This window comes from Rattus rattus, chromosome 7, assembly GCF_011064425.1.
Source record: "Rattus rattus isolate New Zealand chromosome 7, Rrattus_CSIRO_v1, whole genome shotgun sequence".
NCBI classification, from domain to species: domain Eukaryota; kingdom Metazoa; phylum Chordata; class Mammalia; order Rodentia; family Muridae; genus Rattus; species Rattus rattus.
The window spans coordinates 44,648,742-44,672,374 of record NC_046160.1 but is presented as its reverse complement, the minus strand read 5'-3'; the positions used below and the strand labels follow the sequence as shown (position 1 = coordinate 44,672,374).

Sequence of the window (23,633 nt, the reverse complement as noted above, 5' to 3'; positions counted from 1 at the left end):
AGCCCAGGCTGGACTCGAACTCCCGATCATCTTGCCTATTCTATTATCTTTACTTTCGTGAGGTGGTGTCCACAAACCTTTCGCAGTTGTGGCCTGTGGTGTAGTCCTGACAGCTCAGACACTCCCCAGTCACTGTGTCACAGTCTTCAGCATGGCCATTACACTGGCAGGGCTGGCAGCTGGGAAAGCCCCAAAACCCAGGGAGACATCGGTCACACTGCCGAGCATATATGCCCTGGAAACAGTGGCACTGGCCAGTGACTGCGTCACAGAAGGCACTGACAGATCCTTGTAGATGACAGTCACAAGCTGCAGACAAGGCAAACAAAAACTCGTTAGCTAGATGGACGTGCCTTCATGTGTGCCCAGCCCCATTCACAGAGCCCCAGGGCTCATGCCATCCGGTTCAGAGCAGAGTTCTGCCTTTGAAAGTCAGGGATTCCCCCCCCCCCCCCCATCACCAGAACTCATCACAAAGTCTCTGAGGACACCTACGTTTGCATCCGTTGGGGCCAAACCCGAAGGTACCAGGTGCACACCGATTGCAGGTTCTTCCGACCACGTTAGGGCGGCACTGGCACTGGCCTCCGTTGGGGTCACACACAGAACTCAGAGAACCCTGAGGGTCACATTCACAAGCTGCAGGGAACAGAGCAGTGAGGTTGTTGCCAGAAGCAGGACATCACACCTCCTTGTAACTGGTCCTGTCTCCCTTTCCTACCCGGCTCTGAAAACTACAGTTTAAAAACATATCACCCCCGTGCTGACTGGGAGGGAACAAACCAGCTTCCCTGGAAGATCAAAGCAGTTTTCTAGGCAGGAAGTCATTAAAGTTTTCTCCCCTTAGCTCCAGAGCTCAAGTCTCTGATGACATTAAACCCCTGCGACCTTTGAAGCGGGTCTAATCTTTCCTAGAGAAGACTTTCAGTTAGCTAACGCTTCCCTGAGTCTCAGTCCTCGATGTCAACAGCCTACAGACAGGCGACATGCTCATAGTGTGTCTAATTACCTCTTGTTGGCATTTAGTCTAGGCTCTGCCCCACAGTTACCTGGCAACAGCCAGGTGTGCTGACTCACTATAAAAGGGCTGCTTGCCCCCTCCTCTCTCTCTTGCCTTCTTCCCCTTGCCCCTAACTCCCTCTCTCTCCAATCCCCTCCCACCCTCCATGTGCTCATGACCAGCTTCTGCTCCTCTACACTGACCCCCACCCCGTGTGCCCTCGAGCACGCGCTCGCTCGCACTCTCTCTCTCTCTCTCTCTCTCTCTCTCTCTCTCTCTCTCTCTTCCCTCCCTTCAACTCCCCTCCCCATGCCTGGAATAAACTCTATTCTATACTATACCATCATTTAGCTGGTCCCTTAGGGGTAAGGGATACCTCAGCATGGACCCCCAGAGGAGGCACCCCCTTTCCCTATACCTTACCACACCTACAGACATATTCCTTCCCTCTTATCTTTTTTTTATAACACAAAACACCTCTCTTGTATACATTTAAGATTTCTTAATTATTTTTAATTATGTATATGTCTGTATAGCTAAGAACACCATGAGATGAGTTCAGAGGTCCACAGAGTAGGAGCTGTTGGACCCCTGGGAAATGGAGTTACAGGTAGCTATGAGTTACCGAGTGTGGGTGCTGAGAACTGAACTTGGGACCTCTGCAAGAGCAGTGTGTACACTAAACCACATCACGTTACCCCCTTTGTGAATGTCTTCAATGCGGATTCCATCTTACTTTATTTTTCAAAACAAGGTTCTGCTATAGAGTCCTGGATGGAACTTGCTAGGCATACCAGGCTGGTCTCAAACTCAAACTCACAGATAATTGCCTGTCTCTGCCTCTCGGGTACTGGGATTCAAAGTGTTCAACTACCACCCCTGGCCCACTAAAACATTTATGACAATAAAGACAAACTCAAGATTCTACATCCCTCATGCTGGTGTGTATCCCGCTACACCTCCTAGTGCCTGATACGCTGATCTTTAACTGTACGCTCTCACTGTAGCCTCTGCGGTTGCTCCATCACCTACCGAGGCCTGCCTGGTGGATCAAGGCAGAAATGCTGAAGATGATGTTTCTGCAGACATCTGTCATGGGTGTTTTCACCACACTCCGGCTGTTCTCCAGACACCGGTAGCGCTGGAAGGTTTCCCAGGCACTGTTGGTGACCTCCCCATCTCCGGAGCCTCCAACAGTGAAGATGTCCAGCGACTTACAGTAGGGCATGAGAACAAGCTACGAGGGAATGAGAACCGCACAATGACCCCATGGATGTGCTCACATCGTCAACCACGGCAAGTAATCATGCCAAACCAAACAGCCTTCTGCTTTGGGAAGAGAAGCTGACGACACTCAGGACTTAAGGCAGAGAACCCTTCCCTAAATATTCTGGCCAGAAAAGGTTGAGACAGATTTCGTGCTGCTTGGTGGGGCTCTGAGACAACTACTGCTGAAGCCGTTCACAGATCTGTGGGGGAATGGTTTGAGCACAACCTTCCCAGAAAGGTAGAAACCTATTGTAAGTGTTATAGTCCTGTGAGGGAAGCGTTTCACGGCTTTGAAGGAAAGGTTTCTCTGACAGAGGAATTACAGTTCTAAAGGAAAAGGTATCTTGGTGGCTGGGAGCCAAAGTCATACTGCAGAACGTACCTCACTCAAGAGGTTTATTGTGGGAGACACAAGGTGGCAGCCGCTGCTTTGGGGAGAAGCGGTGGGTTAACTGGACAGAAGACAGGCTTATATACAGGGTTTGCAGGGAAGAGTTTTCCAGGGTAGAGACTCCAGGGTGAGAATTGGTAGGTTTTCATGTTCAAGGACTGGTGGTTTTTGGTCAGGGATTTTCTAGCTGTACACAAAGAAGCTCTACAGGCAGAGAGGGCCCATTCTGCTTCCCTGCCCAGCTCTGTCCTTCCACACAATACCTGGGTGGTGGCTGGGCACTTTCTACTATGCTCTCTGGTTTGGACAGGAGCCTGGTACTCACTGAGTCAATGAGAGTATAAGGGCTCTCCACATCACTGCCAGATGCCGTATACTGGGGCAGCTCCAACCGCACGGTGTAGTTCATCCCCTTTTCAAAGCATACTGGGCGAGGGAGGACAACGTATCTGTCCCCCAATGAGAGAGAAACACAAGAAAAAAGGCAGCGTTTAGGCTTCCAATAATAGCAACGGGAAGAAAAACAAGAGCTTATGGTGATCGTCCAACAGACAGCCTTCCATAGCCAGTGACTCAGTCTGTAAGACCCCCACTGACCTTGAGCCCGGTGACAAGGACACCACCTGGTTGTCATCATCAGGAACAGTGTTACCACATCGGCTGCTGGTTGGAATCCTCCCCGGCCGCTGTACGGTGATGACAGCTTTCTCCCAGTGGTCCGGCAGCTAGAGCAGGGAAACAGAAGAATCAAAAGGAGTATCTGTGTTAGCCCACTGCAACCGGTCCAGTTAGGAAGACCTCTCTCTCCACAGAGACTAAGCTTCATTAGGAGCCAGACAGTTTGCTTTCCGTCCCTAATGCTTCCTGTTACTACCCAGCCCCAACCCTAACACCTGCTTCCTCCCAATGAAGCTCATACAAGGACAACCTCCTGCTCAATACACAGTTGGAAGCCTGCTCTGATCCTGGTCCTTTCTCCAAGAGCAGCTCTGACCATATCCGCTGTCTAGCATTAGGAGTGGCTCTCAAAACCCTCCTCACATCTCCTTTCTGCCCTTCGGATCAGTTGATCACAACCCTGCTTTGCACACATCTCCAATCCCAGCACTCAAAGAGGCTGAGATTTGAGTTCAAAGGTTAGCCTCAGCTACAGAACAAGAAAAACACAAAACAAAACAAACAAAAAAGAGTTAACAAAAATTCCCACTCATAAAAACAGGCCGAGATCCGGGAAGTCCCAGTCCTGCCCTAGATCTGGGTCTTTAGGAAATACTCTGGAAGCCCAGGCTCAGTGTCCCTGTACATGACTCTCCCACCTTCCAGTGCCACTCTTCTATTATAATGTCACCTTGGGCCTTTTACTACACTAGGGGGAACAGCCACTGGGCAGCAGGCCTCAGAGGGAAGAAAGCTTTTGATACACGACCATTATATCCTTAACTCAGCAGGAAGTGTAAGGGACTGAAACAGGAGATCGCTGATTGAGAAGCTGGATTCAAAAAGGTACATGGAGAAGGTTAGAAAAACAAGTGGCTGGTACCTATTTCAATGCAAACTCATCGTCACAGAATGTTCTAGGAGTAACTTTTTTTGGTAACAACCCCTAGTGCCCCCCCCCTCCATGATATGCATTGATGGCTTTCTTCACCTGTGGTTCATAGCGAATTAGGATTTCATACTCCATGGAATATGGTATATTGTCAATGAAAAACTCCAAGTAAGCCCCCTCGGGCACTCGGACGAAGCCAGGTCCTGTCCAGGAAGGAATGCGGTCCTGAATGTACTGCCTTTCCACCACGACGACCCCCTGGGGACAAGAGGACACTAGTTACTCTTTGTATGAAATGGGATTCACCTACACCTCATAGCCAAAGAAGTCCAAAGATTCAAAACCATGCCTACATTCTGTCTCCTAGTTACACACTCCCTTAAGATAGTGAGTCATCTTTAGGTTTGTTATCCTTGACCCTCACATACACAGGTAATCGCTTTGTTTTTACTTTTGTCATGGAGTCATCTTGTAACGTTGGAGATGGAAGTCAAAAGTCTAGGATGCACCTTCCATGACGTACCAATAGCTAAACAAAGGGAAGAACGAAACAGCTTCTGGGCATGTCTGGAAGTGGTGAGGTACTCCGGCATCTAGCAGTTTCCTGGGCAAGACCGTCTCTCTCCTTCCCTCTTGCCAAGTACACAAAGGGAGTGTGATATGCTGGTGAGTCCTTCCTAATGAGGAGTCAGTCCATTCTGGTGCTGTCTGGTCATCTCCAAAGATGGCCACCACCGAGCCCTTAGCGTCTATGAGGAGTTCTGCTCACCCAGAGGCACTCCCCGTGAACAAGCCTAGGAACTTGTGACTAAAGAATATCAGGAGATGGCAGCCTAGGACTTTAAGAGTTCTGGCAGTTTCTTTCTTCCCTACTGCAAGTCAGAAGCCATGCCGTGAAGATGAGCAAGTCAACGAATCATGTAGGAAAAAGACCCAGAGCCAGCCCTGCAGCCAGTTAGGCTACAGGCCAGACACACATTCACATCACTCAAGTCTGGGATGGTAAGGGAAGTAAGCCTGAGCCTACGGGATGTCAGATCTACAGCAAACAACTCTGGAGCACAAATAGAAAATTCTTACTCTTGTAGACACACCAACCAAGAGCTTTGTAGGAGAACTCTCCAAAGTCTACTTGCGGGTTCCAGATCAACTTACATTTTAAGTATCACGGCATGGCCCAACCTTATTTTGGGCTGACGAGATCTAAAGGATACTTAAGGGACATCTTTACGAAGTGTGTAACGACTCCAAAGTGCTGTTCCACCAAGGTGCCGAAGCTCCCTACTTACAGGCCCAAGATTGGCTCCCTCAGCTTCGTAGATGTAGTGGTCCAGGGTGGTGAAGTAGTAGCCAGACTCCACCTCGTTACACTGCCGCCCAATCATGTGGGGCAGGCAGGAGCACTGGCCGGAGTCCTCGGAGCAGCTGAGGACGAGAAGGCAAACACTCATCAGGGCTCAGGGCAGGCAAAGACGAACACACTACAGGTCCTTCTGTGTTTATATTAGCCTTTTCATGGGTCATTATTTTCATATTTCATTCAAAAAACTAAGGTATGTGGGGGAAAATAATATCTCTAAATGAACTGCAAATCTGTCTAAACACATGGTCCTGAATGTTCTCTGGCCTGGACTCTCACTTTCTCCTCTTCCTGTAGGCTCCATCTACACCACATCAAGACTTTCTGCAGACATTACAAAACTGTTTGCTTTGGAGCCTAACTTACACTGTTTGCTTTTGTCGTTGTTGTTCCTTCATTTTATTTTATGCATATGGCTGTTTTGCTTGCATGTATGTTCGTACCACATACATGCATTCATGGTACTGAAGGCCAGCAGAGAGTATGGGATTCCCTGGGAGTGCAGTTTAGACAGTTGTGAACTGACATGTGGGTGCCGGGACTTGAACCCAGATCTTCTAGAAGAGCAGCCAGTGCTACTGACCTCCCAGCCATCTCTCTAGGTCCGCTTTTGCTTTGCTTTTCATTACAACTCCTTCCGTGACCTCGGATCTAAATACCCAACTCGCCAATGGACATCTTTGACTCAGCTGTTCCAGAGTTTCCTCAGAACAATAGGTCCAAAGAGGTCTCCCTCCCCTGCTGTGTTCTCTACTAGGCTGATGACATCCCACCCCACACTGAGTCTCCAAGAACCAATCTTTGTGTTCTTCCCTCCACTGGCCATGCTACATCTCTCAGTCAGCAAAGGCCAGTTTTCTAACTGGTATCCTTGTCAATTATGGAACCTCAATACAACTCTTCCACACATCTGTCCCTCACCACCTGCCTACAAGGAACCAACAATGTCATTTCCTGACACAACATACAAATGCAGGTGGGCTACCCCTTTAAATCTGGTCCTTGTCAGCGTGCCAACCAATCTGCAGGGCTTGCAATTTTCAATGCAGTAGTGACTGCGACCCCTCCTTTGGCTCGTGCTGTTCCTTCAGCCTGGATGACCTCTCTATCCTAGCAGAGTACCTACAGATTCAACTTCCCTGCTGTGCATTTCCTGACTGACAGCCACCCGTACCCCCGCCCCCCAATTCAGGCTTTCTCTTGCATGCCACTGCCTTACTTCTGTATGCTTACTGTTCACAAGGAAGCTTGCCACTTCCCTAAAGTTGAAGGCACTGAGCCCTCCAATCCTACTTCTCAGAGCCTAGACCAACTTCTAGAAGGCCTAGTTTCCTCCTACCACGGTCAATGGCATGTTTTGAGAATGTGATTCTTCCTTACTTGCATATAAAACCTGTTTGCTTTCTCCCTCAGCACTAGCAGATCTCTAACCATCAGCTGGACTGGAGACCTCAGGGCTGGGACCGAGCTGTCCACACCTAATTGCCCACATCTACCCACACCTAATGCTCTACACAGGGAGTGTACTCAGTGACTGTGGATGGACAAATGAAAGAAGGAAAGTTAGAATGAACAGAGATTTAAGGTAGATAAATTCTTACAATGTATTATGAGTCTAGATAATAATTTCATCTGTATAAATTAATGCGTTTGTTTTCCTTCGCTATTATTTCTTTTAAACTCTTCCCATGCTAGCATTTTATGAGTCAGGTAAAACCCAAACACATATGCATCCTCTTGTTGGCTTTATTTTCCTTAAGATGGGAGTCTCTGTAAATAGCTCATGCTGGTCTGGAAGTCATCATCCTCCTACCTCAGCCTGACTGCCGGGATTTCAGACTGAGACACCTGGCTCCAGGCATCCATTTCCACGCCAGTAAACGTCAAAATGTGATTTATAACCCTACTTAAGCCCACTCCCAAAGTCTAGTGGAAATCAAGCTCCAGGCAAGCTGCACAACTCCAGCGGATGGAACAGGCCAGGGCTTGATTGAAACACCTCACCTGGCTGTCACGGGCCAGTGGACATCCTTGCTTGCATAGCAAGTCATTACCCCAGGGGAATGGAGTTCTTAAAGCCACAGAACCAGTTCCCAGGAGAGGAAGGCCTGTTCTAATTAGGATCCATCCACACTTTTGGCCCAGGCCACCAACAACTGTCATCTTCAGAAATTCAGCCACCAGACATTACATTGAATGGACCCACTTCCTCTACAGCAGATGTGCCCCGAGGAACTGAATGACCCACCAAAAGTGACTAGCTCCCACTCTCATTAGAAAAAAAATCAATGGGAACAGACGAGGATGGAGATACTGGCCAACTCTCGAGTTGCTGTTACTGGGTAGCACAATTCTAAATGAACAACGATCCCAGGAAGACATGATGGCATGCAAGGAAGACCTTGCTTCTCACGGCTCTGTGATCGATCCCACGTCTCGTGACACACAGACTGCAGAGCTTCAACCCCACACTCCTGTTTCCAGAGCCTCCCTGTGCGGAATCTGGCCCCTCACAGGTGTTCTTCATCCTTACACTCAGGAGCCCGACTGATAACGCACGTCTGTCATTCCAGCCTCAGGTACGGCTCTCCCAGCTGCACCCAAACTCCTGCTGCCGCTCACACCACCTTCTCCTTCTTTCTTTCTTTTTTTTTTTTTTTTTTCGGAGCTGGGGACCAAACCCAGGGCCTTGAGCTGCCAGGCAAGCTCTACTGCTGAGCTAAATCCCAACCCCTTCTCCTTTCTTAAACACTCAGATTTTAAATCCTTTCTCATGGTGTTAGTTAACACTTCATTCTTCCTCAACCCAAACATGTAATCTTATTTCAAGATGTCCCTGAACTTAGCAGCCTCCTCTCTCCAGTCACTGTCATCATCTTAGACCACAATACCACCATCTATCTTCTAAATCTTTCCTCACCAACCTCTCCTGTGCTACATCGACACCCAGCCCACCTTCCCACCGCCCTGCTTCCACAGCCCCACAACGGTTTCTTCTCTGCACCTTATCACGCCCGTGACGATGCCTCTGCCCGGCTTGCCGCCGTTCCACAGCCCACCCTCTGTAAAGCAGCTGCTACTCATCCTGGCCCAGCCCTGTGCTTTCAGAAGAGCCACACTCCTCGTACTCTTCAGCAAATATTTACTGAACAAATATTGTCCCTAGAAACTGTGCATGCTGGCATGAGTGCCCTCACTCCATTCCGACTTGCTTATCAATCAACCCTTGCGCTCATCTGGTGAGGCCATTATTTATGGGTAAATAATACGGGTGGAGCATCGAGGAACGTCTCGCTCCTCAACTTAGAATTTAATTGAGAAGAGAAGCGATGAAGCAATTAACTTAGACAAGATGTAGCCGGGAGCAAAGCACTCTGGGTGTCTGATGGAGAAGATTAAGGGAGGCTTCTTTGATGATGTGGCCCTGAAGCTTAGAGGATGGTTCTGATGTGCAAGGGGAAGATTCGAATGATGAGAGCAAAGAAGTAGAAGAACATGACCCTTAACATTTAACCTCTGACCCATCCATCCCCACCCCCTAACCTTTACCTTCTGACTCACCCATTCCTCACCCCTTAACCTTTACCCTCTGACCCCACCCATCCCCCATCCCTTAACCTTGACCCTCTGACCCACTAATCCCCAACCCTTTAACCTTTACCCTCTGACCCATCATTCCCCACCCCTTAACCTTTACTCTCTTTCCTCCCAGCTAGAAGGCCATCAACCTTATTCTGCTTTCAAAATTCATTCCCAAATCCAAGTTCTTCCCCAACAGAAGATGACATGTAGCCATTCTTTACCAAGCTATATTAAAACCAGCAATTATCACCCGTCAGAAATGATATATGGGTTTTCACACTCCCACGCAAGTTTTCCTGTAACTTAAATACAGAGTCTATGTGTTGAATCAGTAACAGAAGATGACATAAGAGAAAACAAAGGCTCTGAGCCACCGGCTGGCCTCAAAAGACATCTGTTCTCCCTGGGACCTGCTGGTCCATGACCTCACATGGCAAAAAGCAGTTTGCAGATGTGATGAAGGGCAGGAAGCCTGAAACAGGCGTGACACGGTCGTGGATTATCTAGGTGGACTCAGTCAGTCCAGCTACATGGGCTCAGGGAAGTGGGTTAGAAAGCTATGGCGTCTGTGGCTTTGAGGAAAGAGGGAGGGGGTTGTGAATCAAGGAATGTGGATGCCTTTAGAGGCTGGGAACAGCCTGGCCTTTCTGTTACATCCAGCAGAAAACAGGATCACCTTATGACTTCAAGGAAACCACCTGAAACCTGAGTAAACAGGAACCCTTCTTCCCCATTGTCCATCGAAGGCAGAGCCAACACCAACACGTGCCTGTAATCCGCAGACGGCTGCCCCGCCCAGCCTCGGGATAATAAATCCAGCAAGTCTCAGCCACTAAGTGTGGTCATTTGCTCTGGCAGCCATCAAAAGCTAATATAGGCTCTAGGCTTCCCAATAGGTCATGGTTAAGATTATTTAGCACAGATTACTCACACACACAGATATTTAAAAGTCCTAATGGAAACGTAATTGCTTTCAGTTACAAATGAACGAGAAGGAAAAGTCAGACGCCAGCTCTTCTCTATAACAATGAAAACTTTTAAAGTATTAAAAAGTAACATTCAGAGAGAGCCAACTGCTGTATTCAACGCCTTCGACTCCTTCGTGATTGATTCCAAGTAAGAGCTGGTTCACCTGTGAGACCATGCCAGCCACTCCTCTAGGGAGTATCGCCTCCACTGTAACTATACTCCAGGAGGTACACTACCCTAACCCCCGTAGTGTCCACCCCTCACAGCAACTAACAAAAAGCTAGATACACGGCAAGAATTTAGAGAGCTGAGGAAAGTGTCTGGTGACCTCTGCTCTAGCCTCAGTCGGTAAATTTCAGTCCTTCGCTCATGGATGCACGCCTCACAGCGCTGGTGTCTCCAGGGACATGGTGGGTGGGGGTGGGGGGACATGAAGCAATATAAACAAAAGAACACCAGGTGAGTGTTGGGAACCTAGAGTAGGATACACCTTCTAAGACACAATGGAGGATGGAAGCTATACCTCTGAGCTCTTGCCAAGACATAGTGGGCCACAGGCCAGATACCCAGGGCCAACTCAAGGGCCAACATTTAACCTAGAACATTTGGAAAGCTGTTACAGAGATATTTTAAAGTACTGTTTTAACCACTGCCACTAATTCTTATTCACTCTTTAAAGCAAATAATCTGGACAAAAATTCACTAGCCCGGCTTTGGTTATATTACTTAAAACAATTAGATCTTAGTCCTTGAAATACTTAAAAATTCAGATTATTTGTCAGCATACTAGCTGTGGATGACTGAGTCTTTACTGTAACGACTCAAATTCCACTCGGCTAGCCATACAAAATGTTTTAAAGTGTCTTTTACTTGATTCTGCCCCTAGCTAAAGTAACCAAAGGGTGTCTTGAGTTCTATTCAGAGACTGCTTCACCTGAAACGTTATGTACGTAGTTACTAACATCTTAAAAACCCTTTAGCTTCTCGGGTTCTCTTACTCAACCAACCTTTATTCGATATTATTATGTGTCCACAGAAAAGGGAAAGGGACTGGTCGTGTGGATCAGGGGGTGGGAGCCTGCTGACCTGAGAGCCATTTCTGGGACCTACAGGTGGAGGGAGAGAACTAACATACCGAGGACCGTATGTGCGGCCTACACACAGGGGCAGAGTTTTAAGGGACAAGCCCAAGCAACTCCTTCAGAACTCCTATTGGAGGAAACACTGAAAATGACCACCCCAGGACTCTGTAGGGCTGTGGGACTGGAAAGTATGTATCGAACAAGGCTTCTTTCCCCTCACCAGGACAGTGTGTCTCATCCCTCTTGCTATCTCAGGGACCCCCTGCTATAAAATCCTCACTGAGAAAGAGCTTTTTGATGAACATTGTTCTGGTGTTTGAGATGGGCCAGGGTGGAGATGGAGATCAGACGTGTGTGTGCAATAGAGAAAAGCAAGAAAACAGAGACCGTGCAGGGAAAAGGAGTATCGGGCACCCCTGAATTAAGGGGGCCACTTCTATCTGTTCAGGAAGGGCTTGGCTGACAGCTGTGAGTGGAGGAGTCAGGATGTCACATGTGTCAGACCATAGTCTTCCCTCCCTACACCCAGGGAACCATCTCAGCTGCTTCCCCTCAGGAGAGTCTAAGAAAAGAGTTCTCTGGAGGAAGAGACCACAGGCCATACATACTGCATCCTCAGTAACTCTGAAACAGAACCCAAATAATGAGGCCGAAGGGAACACATTCTTGAGATCTCCTGTCTCAGGCCTTCCTAGCAGACTATGCAGCTGGAAATGAACTTGTCGGAGAGTCAAGTTCTGAGCACATGAAGGTTGCTCAATCAATCAGCATGTTCTCTAAGGGAAGACTGAGGCAACAAGGAAACATCTGTCCCTGCAGTCGCTGACACTCTCCCCGCCAGATGTTGAGTTTGGTTCAGTGACAGAGACAAAAGTTCTTTTTGGACTCGATTATGGTTAACTCAACTCCCACAATAAAGAACAACAACCAGCTAAACACTTATTATATATTTCCATAGAGACTCACACGTTTTATCAATTCAAAGAACACTAGCATTATTTCAGGAACTTACATATAAAAATAGTATGTAAAACTTGTGAATCGATTAAAAGTTATAAAGAAAAAAAGAACGAAAAGATTCTCACAACCAAATGAGAATCAATTTTCCGTCTATTAAATTAGTGAAAAAGAATTGCTGTTGCTACAGCTGAGTCTGGGGCCAGGGAGCCAGTGCTGCCGTGACAGACAGACAGAGGGAAATCAGCTGGTTTAATCTGTCCGGGACAATAGGACACTCTCTGGAAATGAAAACATGGACGGTCTCTGGCTCAGCAGTTTCGTTACTGATAACCTCGTCTACAGAGTCTACGCAAGTTCTCATCAAAACATGTCTTCAGAGAGCTTCCCTGCAGCACATTTAAAAAGGGAAGACGAAAATTACCAGGCAGACACTATTTTTCCACCCGACAGATATGAAAGCCATTGAAACTAGAGATGGGTATGAGTGTAAGACAAAGGTTCTACAAATAGAAAAGCTCCAAGTTTCTCATAACATGTTCAGGGCTGGCCAGATTGTTCCATAGGTTAAGGGACTTGCTACCATGTACTGGAGTCAGAGACTCAACTCCCTCAATTGTCTTCGAACCTCCACATGTGTGCTATGGTGTGTGCATACTCATGGAAACAAGTAAAGGAAAATAAAGGCAAGTGGAAAGTCATGGGCTGGTTTTCCCTTTGAAATTGTCCATTAAAACAAGCAAGCATACATGCATGCATACATACATACACACATACAGGGCTCAGTACTATGCAAGAGGACCTGAATCTGCATCTCCAGAACCTATGTAAGTGCTTGGCAACCTACCTGGAATCCTCGCCTCATAAGTCAAAGACGGGATCCCAAGGCAAGCTGGCTGAGGGGACTAGCCATATAGGTGAGCTCTGGGTTTGACTGGGAGAGCATGCCTCAAAAGGGATGGAGTGGGAGAGCACTCATGGAAAACTCCCAGGGTCAAATCTCAGGCTACCATTCCTATGTGCACACAACATACATATGACAGAAGAAGAAGAGGAGGAGGAGGAGGAGGAGGAGGAGGAGGAGGAGACGACACGACGACAACGATCAGACAAAGAAGACAACGAAGACGACGAAGACAACGACAACGACGACGAAGAAGAAAACAACAACAAGAACAAGAACAAGAGAAAGAAAGCAACAACAGATAAAACCTAACATTATTTAAAAACAGATGAGAAGAGAACATTAATTTTCAACAGGCATACTCCACTCTACTACTAAGTTTTAGGGAGCAACAAGAAGTTGCTAACAGAGGCACTTCTAGGAGAAATGTGAATAAGAGAACAGGAAAAAATATGTGTTTGCATTTCAGTTTATAGTTCTATGACCTGCCCAAACTATTCTTTTTAAAACTGTGGCCATGCATGGCTTCCATAACTTAATAGATATGGAGAAATAAAAGTACAAAACTGAGTAACAGAGTTATTTTTTTAAATTAAGACAAATTTCCTAGATTAAAAAAAAGTATCCTTTTCTGAGGTTTTAATTGTGTGTGTGTGGTTGGGGATTTAGCTCAGTGGTAGAGCGCTTGCCTAGGGAAGCACAAGGCCCTGGGTTCGGGTCCCCAGCCCGTGAAAAAAAAAAAAAAAAAGAACCAAAAAAAAAAAATTGTGTGTGTGTGTGTGTGTGTGTGTGTGTGTGTGTGTGTGTGTGTGTGTGTGTGAGATTGAGACAAATGATTGGCAGGTACTAAAACCAAGGATGAACATACTTTATGAACTTCCTTAAATGACTACAAAACCTTAGACTTCCTGAAGTTGGACATTCCACTTACCTATTGTTCAATGCCCCTCCAAGGTCACAGTCACAGGGTCGACATCCGTCCAAGTCATTGCTTAAGCCCCAGTGCTGCGGCTGCAGATCAAACGGTTAAACATGAGAAGGTGGTTCCTCTGACGGCACAAGCGACCCAGCACAGAACAAGCTTCAGCAGGCCCGGGTTATTCCAAGCCTTTCTTTCAACCAAGGAAACAGACCGAAGGTAGGAATATTCTCATTAAAGAAACTCAACTTTGTGTCATGTGAGAGAAAGAACTGCCCGGCTCTGAGTGAGCAGTAGAGATCACTTTCCTTCGTTCAAATGGCTCTGGCAGAAAAAACAATTACGGCCAGTATTATTGGTGTACTTCCTCCAGACTTTTGCCTGTCTTGATGAGATTTTTTTCCTACATAAAGTGTTATTCACACCGCAAGTCTGTTTTATCTGTTAATGCAAAACATCGATGTAAACACTTCCTTGCTTTAATGTCATTTTCCACAACTGAATATCACATTGCATGGAAATCCCCGAATTTATGCAACCATTTTCCCACTGTTGATGACAAGTTTTCTGCCTTAATTAACAAGGGTGCAACAAGAATCTTCTGGGAATGCAGTGAGGTCACTAGGTTAGGAATATTCCATTTTTATTAGCTCTGAGACGTCTCTCTGAAACACTTTTCACGGAGTTGACCTGTGTTCCTGTTAGTAGTTAACAAGTCCTAAGTCATTATGTCCTCACTAGCTGTTAGCAATGCCATTTAAAAAAAAAAAAAGACGAACTTGTTCGATTGTCTTCATAAGTAGTATTCAATGCAGTTTGGGCAAATCACTAGAAATACTCATTTTGACTTTTCCCCTTGGGTCTCTTAACATTAACATGTAAAAATGATCGTTTAAAAAAAATAGGAAAAATTCCTTATTTGCCAGGTATGGTGGCACATACAAGGACCTAGATGGCAGGGTTGAGAGGATTATGAGTTCAAAGCCAGCCTTGTCTATATACTGAACCCCTACATCAAAAACAAAAGCATGTCATGGTCACTACCTTCTCATCCTCGGAGATTAGGAGTTACCTACCAGGCACTGGTCACAGCGCTGTCCTGTCACCAGACGTTTACAGTAGCAGTAACCGGTCTCAGAGTCACAAGGATTCCCACCAGGAATTGTTCCCAGAGGATTGCAAGCACACGCTTTATGAAAAACACAAAATGAAGCAAAGAAACACAAACCAAGTGAGTCCAAAGCTGTGGTTTAGCTTGGGAATCGCAGTGGGAACCGAATCCCCAGGAGAATGCCCCACACAGACTTACATTTACAACCGAACGGGTCTTCAGCACTCAGGTCATAGAAGCCTTCTTTACAGACGTCGCAGCGCTCTCCCTCCACGTGCAATTTGCACCGACACTGACCAGCAATGAGACCCACAGAAAAATCAGTGTAACCGTCACAGATTCCTCCATTCTCAGAGCCAGCTGGGTCACAGGTACATGCTAAGAAGAACAAGTCCAGGTTAGAGGCATCGGACATCAGGCCTCGTTGTTTGCTTAAACACGAATGTGTTCTCTTCTACCTTCCAAACCCAGCGCATGAGGACTGAAGGCCCGACCAGCAAGAAAATGGCCCTCCCAGCATCCCGAACAGCAACTAGCTAACGACGCTGGCTACGATGCTCAGAGTCTGCGCTCCGAGAGAAGGATGTTAACAACAAACTATTCCATGAACGCCACTTCCCAACGTACGTTCGCAGAGATTGGGGTCCCGGATGTCCCTCTCGGGGTGCTGGAAGTAGAAGGGTTTGCACTGTTCGCAGTTGCGCCCCATGGTGTTGTGCTGACAGTTATCACACACTCCCCCGCTGACGTTGCCAGTAGCCAGGAAGACCGCCATGTCAAAGTGACACGAGCTGGAATGTTCGTTGCAGTTACACTCTGCATGACAAGACCAATGTCAAGAAGAAGAATTTTAAATCTGTTTACCAACGGAGGACGGAGGGGTCGGGAAGGAAGATCACTGAACAGAGTGGGGGGTGAGTCTGAGTGAAATAGCAGCAACCAGTGAGAAGCCTCTGGTGATGAGAAGCTAACCTGATTTGAGGTTTCAATGGGCAGGGCTACACAGAGAAACCCTTTCTCAAAAATTAAAATAAATAAATACTGTTATCATAAACAAGAAAGTCTTGGACAAAAATCCCCTAGGAATAATAGGACAAGGTTCATGTTTAAATGGCTGGGTTGGGAAATGACCAGATCATGAAGGCCCTGGTCCATGGGTTGCTTAATCCCCTGGTGGACTCATAATTTAATGGCGTTACTGGAAGAAAGTGAGAACTAGGTGTGGTCTGCCTAGAGAAAGTAGGTCCTTGGGGTGACCTCCAAAAGCTGTCTCTCTCCCAGCTTTACTCTGCTGTCTTCTACGATGCTTCTGCTTTCCCATAGACCTGAAGCAGCACAGCCAAGCATGGATCTTTCCCATTTTATGTTGATTTACTTGGCTATGTTATGAAAAGTGACCAACACGGGAGGAGGGCTGCCATTCTGCTGCTGAAGGTAGCTTTGGCCCCACCCAGGGAAGAAACTGATTGACTTTCTACTCTAAAGGATGTGCTGGTTGATGGATTCCTAGAAAAGCCTTTTGGGTTGGCTATTGGAAGACTATGACAGGATGTGCGGGGATGACAGTGGCAGGCAGGTGACACACCCTGTATTTCAGGCACGTGGGCAGCTTAGCAATGAGCCAGACTTCATTCCTCCCCGTGACCAAACACTTCAGGAGAACGACTTAAAGGAGGGTTTCCTTGGAGTCCACAGTTGGCCAGCTCTCGTTGCTGGCTCTGTGATAAGGCCAAATTCGATGGCAGAAAGGCATGGAATCGCAGTCAGGGAGCAGAAGAACAGTCAGAAGGGGTTGGGAAGAAGAAGCAGCATCAAAGGCGGACCTCTGAGAAGCACCTCCTCCAGGTGGGCCTAACCCAGTCAACCAGTCAGCTAGGAACTCACCACTGAACTAACCCACTGATCGAGTATTTTGGAGACCCAATTACTTCTCAATAGTTCAACCAGCCAAGTGCATGAAAGGCACTGTAGCTGTCTTTCACTTGCCCTGTCGTCCTCTTGTCTTAAAAGCAAATATAAAGTCACGACACCATTGCCATTTTCCCCAGTCAATGCCAAACGCACTAATTTTTATTACTTGACCCCAGTGCATACATATTATTGCTCTGGGACAGACACAGCTAGGAGAACAGCACAATGCCCCTCCCTTCTGCAAACAGTGTAATCAAAGACGACAGCTCCCCAGAAAATGGACCCCCTGCCTCCAACAGCCTGACCACTGCCACTTACTTTTGCAGGCGTTACTGTTCCGACCTTCGGCAGGTCTCCACGGCAAATCGTGGTAGAAATCCATGCACAGCTCACAGTTCAAGCCTTTAGTGTTGTGTCTGCACATGCAGTGGCCATGAACCTGGGGAGTTGCAAACCAGGACAGGCCAAGTCAGAAGCATACGAAAGGGGCACACTTTCTCCACAGTCTCCACAGGCAGAAGGTACCTTCTCCTTTCTCACAGTGAGGAACTGTCCCTATCCTCCTTCCCCGACTGAGCAAGTTCTAGCCAGGTAAGTTCATGGCTACCATCCTTGTCTCTAGGAGAGTTTCTATGATGTAACGGTCATTCAACTGAATATCAATGCAAAGAATCTAATGAGCAAAACTAACAACTTAAGAATTCTTTTTTAAAGGACTGCAGGGACGCTGACAACAGAAGTTGGTCTTCCCCAGGGAAGAACACACTAATTGGTTACCCAATACCAAATGATCATACCTGAAAACACACATACAAGTTAACATCATAGAGACTGAGCAGGTTATACTCAGATATTTAGGAATATGCATACATACATACATACATACATACATACATGTATACATACGTGTATGTATACCTATACACACATTCACATGTGTAACTACAATTAATGAAAAAAAGAGGCTATGTATTTAAGAGAGCAAGAAGGTTTTGGAAGGAAGAAGAGTGAAGTAATTATAATCTAAAATAATTAATTTACAAGTAATTATTTAAGAATTACAACAACCACCACCACAAAACTGCTGCTGCCCTGAATACCTGCGGTGCGTTTGATTCCCAGTACCCACGTGGAAGGAGAACCTGACTCCGTCAACCTGTGCTCTGACCTCCATACGAACTCAGTGGCACATGTGTGAGGACGCTCATACACACAAGATAAAGGGATTGCAAAGTGTAATAATATTTAAGAATAATTTCTGAAAGCTAGGAACCTGTAAGTCGGGGCTAGAGAGATGGCTCAGCGGTTAAGAACACTAACTGCTCTTCCAGAGGTCCCGAGTTCAAATCCCAGCAACCACATAGTGGCTCAAAATCATCTGTAATGGAATCTGATGCCCTCTTCTGGTGTGTCTGAAGACAGCAACGGTGTACTCATATATAATAAATAAATAAATTTAAAAAAAAAAAAAAAAAAGAAAGAAACCTGTAAGTCTTAATGGAGAACTCTGTATGCACTGCTCCCCGAGAACAATCTGTAACTAATGTGTTCTCTCCACTGTGCCAGGTGGTCATTTTCCTTGAAAGGTTTCTGCTTTTTTTCCCCTTTAAGCCCAGCACTTCATTTTTCTACACTATAATTAAAAAACATTTCTTTTAACCATTCACCATCTGTTTTCCTTCAAGGAAGGAGATGGAACTATGAGAAAGACACAAATTAATTTTCCTTTAATTTCCTTTGTATTTTACAGCAAGTTGTGCTTAAGCCCCTTGCAGCCCGAGAAGGATCAGCACATCAATTCTACCAAACAAGTGCGAGCGTACATAAGCCCTTCACCTTAACCCTCATTTCTACCAACTGGAATGCTGGAACAGGACAAACAGGTCCCGCCTCTCCTGCACCTGTCTTGACAGGAGCACACTTAGGTGGAGATTAAAATCCTCTCATTGCCAGCCGTCGCGCTGAACTGAAGAGCAGTCAGTCTCCCAGCCCACACAAGACACGCAGCATCTGAGAATGGCTTGGTGTCAAGTCACAAAGGTTTGTTACTCGGCAAAGTCAAGTCTGTCTGGAATTCTCAGAAAGATGTACCGATTAGAAACATATCCCTCCCTTCGGGCAGTTAAAAAGCTGACTTGTTTACCCAGGGAGACTTCCAGCTGGAGGAAAGGGTAGGCAAAGGCTTTAGAAGGGCAGTGTTGAGATCTTGCACCCTTTGGATGCAAAGACTTAACAAGTTATGAAGAGACAGACAGCAAACAAGCAAGGCATACCTGTTATCAAGAGATGCTCAGAGACTAAGGGGCAGAGGTAGGGACTAGGTTTGAAAGCCCAGCGCTAGTTACTCATTTACTAATTGCTAACTTTTAAATCTCCTCTCTCAAGGTTGGCTGAGTCCTGCCAGCTCCAGAATCCTGTCTGGTATTAAATTCCTAAGGGTTCGAAGAATTTTTCTGGCAGCCACTTAAGTGGATTAGAGTACAATAGCCTGGCTTCTCTAATTGCTATAGTTTGCTTCTCTGTTGTTCTGACCAAAACCAACTTGGGGAAGGCAAGGGTTTATTTGGCTTACATTTCCAAGTCTCAGTCTATCAACTGAGGGATGTCGGGTCAGGGACTCAAGCAGAGTTCATGGAGGAAAGAATGCTGCTTGATCCCCATGGCTTAGCTTGCCTTCTCCAGACTGCCTGCCCACAGGTGGCACCACCTACAGTGAGCTAGGCCCTGCACATCAACCACTAATCATGACAATGCCCCACAGACTTGCCTACAGGTAGGTCTATTTGATGAGACAGTGCCTCGATGGAGGTTCATTCCTTCCAGAGGATTCAAGTTTGTGTCAACTACTAGACAAAAACTAGTAGTTGTTTTAGCAGCACATTACTAGCAGTTGGAGAGGACAGAAAGAAGGCTCCATCTGATCTCTAAGTGGTGGCTCTAAGTGGTGGATGACAACTTCCAGTCTCCCTGAGCTGAGGCCACCTTGCCCTTGCCAGCATGAAGACTGGGTGCTTGTGGTTTTTAATCTTTCTTACAGGAAATACAGTCTGGATTGTTAGACAACTTTTTAATCCTTGGTAACTAAAATACATCCACAACATTCTGTAACAAGAGATTCCAAAAACAAATTCAGAATCTAAGAAACTAGTAGTCTCAGGACATGTTCTCATCACCTAAGCAACTCTCCAAGAGAGAAAAATCTGCATTCAACCACCAATATGTACCAAAAAGCAAAGTCTATTTTGGTAAATTAAAACCCCTAAAAAAAATACCGTGTCAGTCTTAAGGACAAGGTAGTGGGGGGTGTGTTCTTTTTTTGGGGGGAGGGTTTATTTGCTTCTTTTGGCTTTGCCTTTTAGATCTCCTGTATAAGCTCTCCCTGGACACTCACCATTCCTTCCACTTCTTCGTTGAATCCATCCACGGGGGCACATTCGCTGGCATGACCGTAGCAGAAGCAGTTCCCTCGAACCACCATATCATAAACAGCGTAATAGTACTTCTCTCTGATTTCCATTCTGGAGTCCAAAAGGTTATCTCCCAAGGTGTGCAGTTTCACGAACTTGATTCTCAAGTTGGTGATTTTTAATAGATCTATAAAGGTCACCAAGAGGAAAGGTCTAATCAGACAGGCAAGCATGCTGTGGCGATTCTACGTTAGGACTGTTCAGGTGAAGGACTGGACACATAACAGTAGCCCAAGTAAACTTCACCCCTCTTGAATGAACCAGATGATGGTTGTAAGGATTAACACAGGGTGACAGCCTCTGGAAGCAGGGAAGGCCACCACAATCTCCTCGGATTAGTAAGAATGTCAGTCATGACCAAGGAGTTCCAGAACCCACTGCCCCTTAATCTAAAATACTGCCATACCTCTGGCTTCCACAACCACTGCTGTCAAAGTCAGAAATGATTTTCAGGTAGAAAAAGATATTTATCCCAGGTGCCAATTCTAACTGTAAAAGGGACAGTTATGTGTTTATTTTTGAATGAGAAAACACTATTTGAAATTTCCTTCTACTTAAATCCAAGTTACCAGAACATTTAATAGAGAAAAGCCAACTTTCTAAGGGAAGAATGTCTCAACCAAGCTTGCCTTACAGTAGTTTTTAATTGTATGTATGTATGTATGTATGTATGTATGTATGTATGTACTGTATTTCTATCATCCCTCTCTTCCCTCCCCACTCCCCATCTCTTCCCTAGTCCTTCCCAGATCCCTCTCAAATTCACGGCCTCTTTCAAGCAAGTTTTAAGCAACATTGTAGTGCACATACTTTTGCAAAATGTTTTCATATTTATTAATTCAGTAGAGAGACATGAGGACAAAGGGGCTTAGTTCTAGGTTGCCAGGCAAATTGTTTCTCCTACATAACAGTTTCTTAGGAATCGGGTCGTCTCCTTTCCTCCTCCTCCCCTGGTCTGTAGGCCTAAGCTTATTCCAGAAACTGGCTGTCAGTCACATTCTATAACTAGACAGACCAAGGGCCAGTCAACCTGCTACTCAGGTGTCTTATCCTTAATGGCCAAGCAGTTCCTACTGAAGTGAACCCCACCAGATCTCGTCAGCCCATCAGCCCGACTCTCATTGCCCTCTGAAATCGCCCGCTAGTTTGACTTTCGTTTGTGCTAATGCATATTTACAACTTAGAACACAAGATAGAATGGTAGTAGCCCAGTGCACCAGGTCATTTCAGACACCAAATCCACATTTCAAACAGTTATAACACATGCATAGTTTTCAATGAAGACTATAGAATGGCTGGGGCTAAAAAGGGACAGTCCATGCATTAAACTTAGGCTCTTTGTAAAAAAAGTCAAATACAAAACAAAGAACCCACAATCTTACAGCGAATGGCAGCTGGGAATGGCAACATCTGCAAACCTCTCCCGCACACAGTGAGTATTATTGACTAGAGGCTGGAAACCGTGGAGGGCGGCTGGAGTATTTGGAAGCCCTTGAACTTCACAGAGCCCTCAAAAGAGCAAAGAGCTTCCCACTCTCTCCCTCCACAAGGAGCAACAACAGAGAGAGGCTCGGGCTGCCTGCTCTTCTAAGAGGCACATCACTTTGAAGTGAGCCTCCAAGGTCTCAGTGATAGAAATTCTGTTCCCTTGATTAGTAAGGAAGTCAAAGGCATGATCATCTAACATGGCCACTTCCTAGAAACAGGTCTCCAGATGCCACCGAACAAAAGCCACGGGGATTTAAGGCCACGAATTGGATACATTCTTCAAGTGCCACACGTTTCACCTGTGGAGCAGATGAGCCTTGGGTATCTTTCACAACCAGGTTTTGAGACCTAAAGAAAGAGCCTCGTGGCTTGCTCAGAGACTTCACGGACATGCCATTAAAAATCTGTTTTACAATAGAACGAATGAGTAAACTACAGACCCTAATAGTCTGGGCCACATTAAAATTAAGGTAAGTTGGAAAGCAGACTTTCTGTCCACATTCCCCGGGTTTTCTTCTACTCTGACCTCCAGTGTAAAAGTTCCATGAGACCTTGGTTAAAAGTAGGGTTACACATGACAAAGACCAACAAGAACCAGACCTGCCTCTACTCACTGATTGCGACCCCGTAGCAAGGACAAACAAGGGAGGCTATCCCCCTCTTGCACCCCGACACTGTGACTTTCACTCTGACAGGACAGACTCCACACAAGACCTAAGCTGCAGTTGTTGGCATCCACAGCTTCGATCAACCGCACACTGGGCTGCCCATTTATACGACTCAAACACCCCTCGGGTTGGTATTTCTGTCTCCAGGTAAAAATGGGGAGAGGGAATGGAAAAGTTTTAAAGGCACTGGGTCATGGAGCTGCATTGTGAAAGAATCAGAATTTAAACTGAGGTCTGACCTGAAAGCCAGTGAGTTTAATCTTGGAACATTCCACTTCCCGAGACTTACAGGTCGTGCTACAGTAACACAAACGATTGTCCAACAGTAGAACAAGCACGGAACTAAGAACTGCTGTGAGCCTAGCCTTTAAGGGCTGAGCCATCCCTCCAGCCCCTGAGCTAAGAACTATTACCATATGAGCTCCAGAATCACCTGCCGTTTCATCACCCCATCACCTGGTAGGCACGACTCTGCACTCAGGGTGTCCTCATCTGTCAAAAGGCTGCACAGGCCTCACCTCCCTACACCCCCTTGTCATGACGGGCACTTCTGATTTTTCTCAGTGTTGTTGTTTCCCATCGCCTGTGGATGAGAGCTCTTGCCAAGAGTTTTAGCAGAGCACAGGCCATCTTGCCAGAGACATTTCCCACCCAATATCTTCTGTTCTCCAGCTACGAGACTAATTATAGCAATACACAGAAGTGATATGACAACCTCCGAGTCTTATCTTTACTCTTGACCTCTACAGATCAAAATGAGGACAGGGATGGCGTGCTAACTCTGCTGGCGTAGACCATCCTAGGAAGAGGGAGAGTTTCATAGCTAGGATTGGCAGATTCAGCAAAGAATAAAGGATGCTCAGTTTAACTGAATTCATGGTAAACCCTCAGCTTAGGTCTAAGGCAGTCCTAAATAGTATACAATAAAAAAAAAATTATCCTAAGCGTAAAGCCATCTATATTGGATGGGACACACTTGTACCAGTTGAAATGTTACATGGGGTAT

General features: G+C 46.3%; 1 protein-coding gene across 1 annotated transcript in view; it reads right to left on the bottom strand.

Moving 5' to 3' along the window:
* Nucleotides 1-23,633, bottom strand: part of Lamb1 (laminin subunit beta 1) — a 64,667-nt gene that overhangs the window by 26,853 nt on the left and 14,181 nt on the right. The window contains exons 7-19 of the mRNA XM_032907592.1: nucleotides 20,396-20,598; nucleotides 17,323-17,443; nucleotides 15,721-15,909; nucleotides 15,292-15,471; nucleotides 15,059-15,171; nucleotides 13,995-14,074; nucleotides 5,499-5,634; nucleotides 4,309-4,467; nucleotides 3,258-3,385; nucleotides 2,986-3,109; nucleotides 2,033-2,237; nucleotides 496-639; nucleotides 78-309 (exon numbers count right to left, since the gene is read on the bottom strand). Of these exons, the coding sequence (XP_032763483.1) occupies nucleotides 78-309; nucleotides 496-639; nucleotides 2,033-2,237; nucleotides 2,986-3,109; nucleotides 3,258-3,385; nucleotides 4,309-4,467; nucleotides 5,499-5,634; nucleotides 13,995-14,074; nucleotides 15,059-15,171; nucleotides 15,292-15,471; nucleotides 15,721-15,909; nucleotides 17,323-17,443; nucleotides 20,396-20,598 (2,014 nt within the window). The remainder of the gene's footprint in view (nucleotides 1-77; nucleotides 310-495; nucleotides 640-2,032; nucleotides 2,238-2,985; nucleotides 3,110-3,257; nucleotides 3,386-4,308; nucleotides 4,468-5,498; nucleotides 5,635-13,994; nucleotides 14,075-15,058; nucleotides 15,172-15,291; nucleotides 15,472-15,720; nucleotides 15,910-17,322; nucleotides 17,444-20,395; nucleotides 20,599-23,633) is intronic.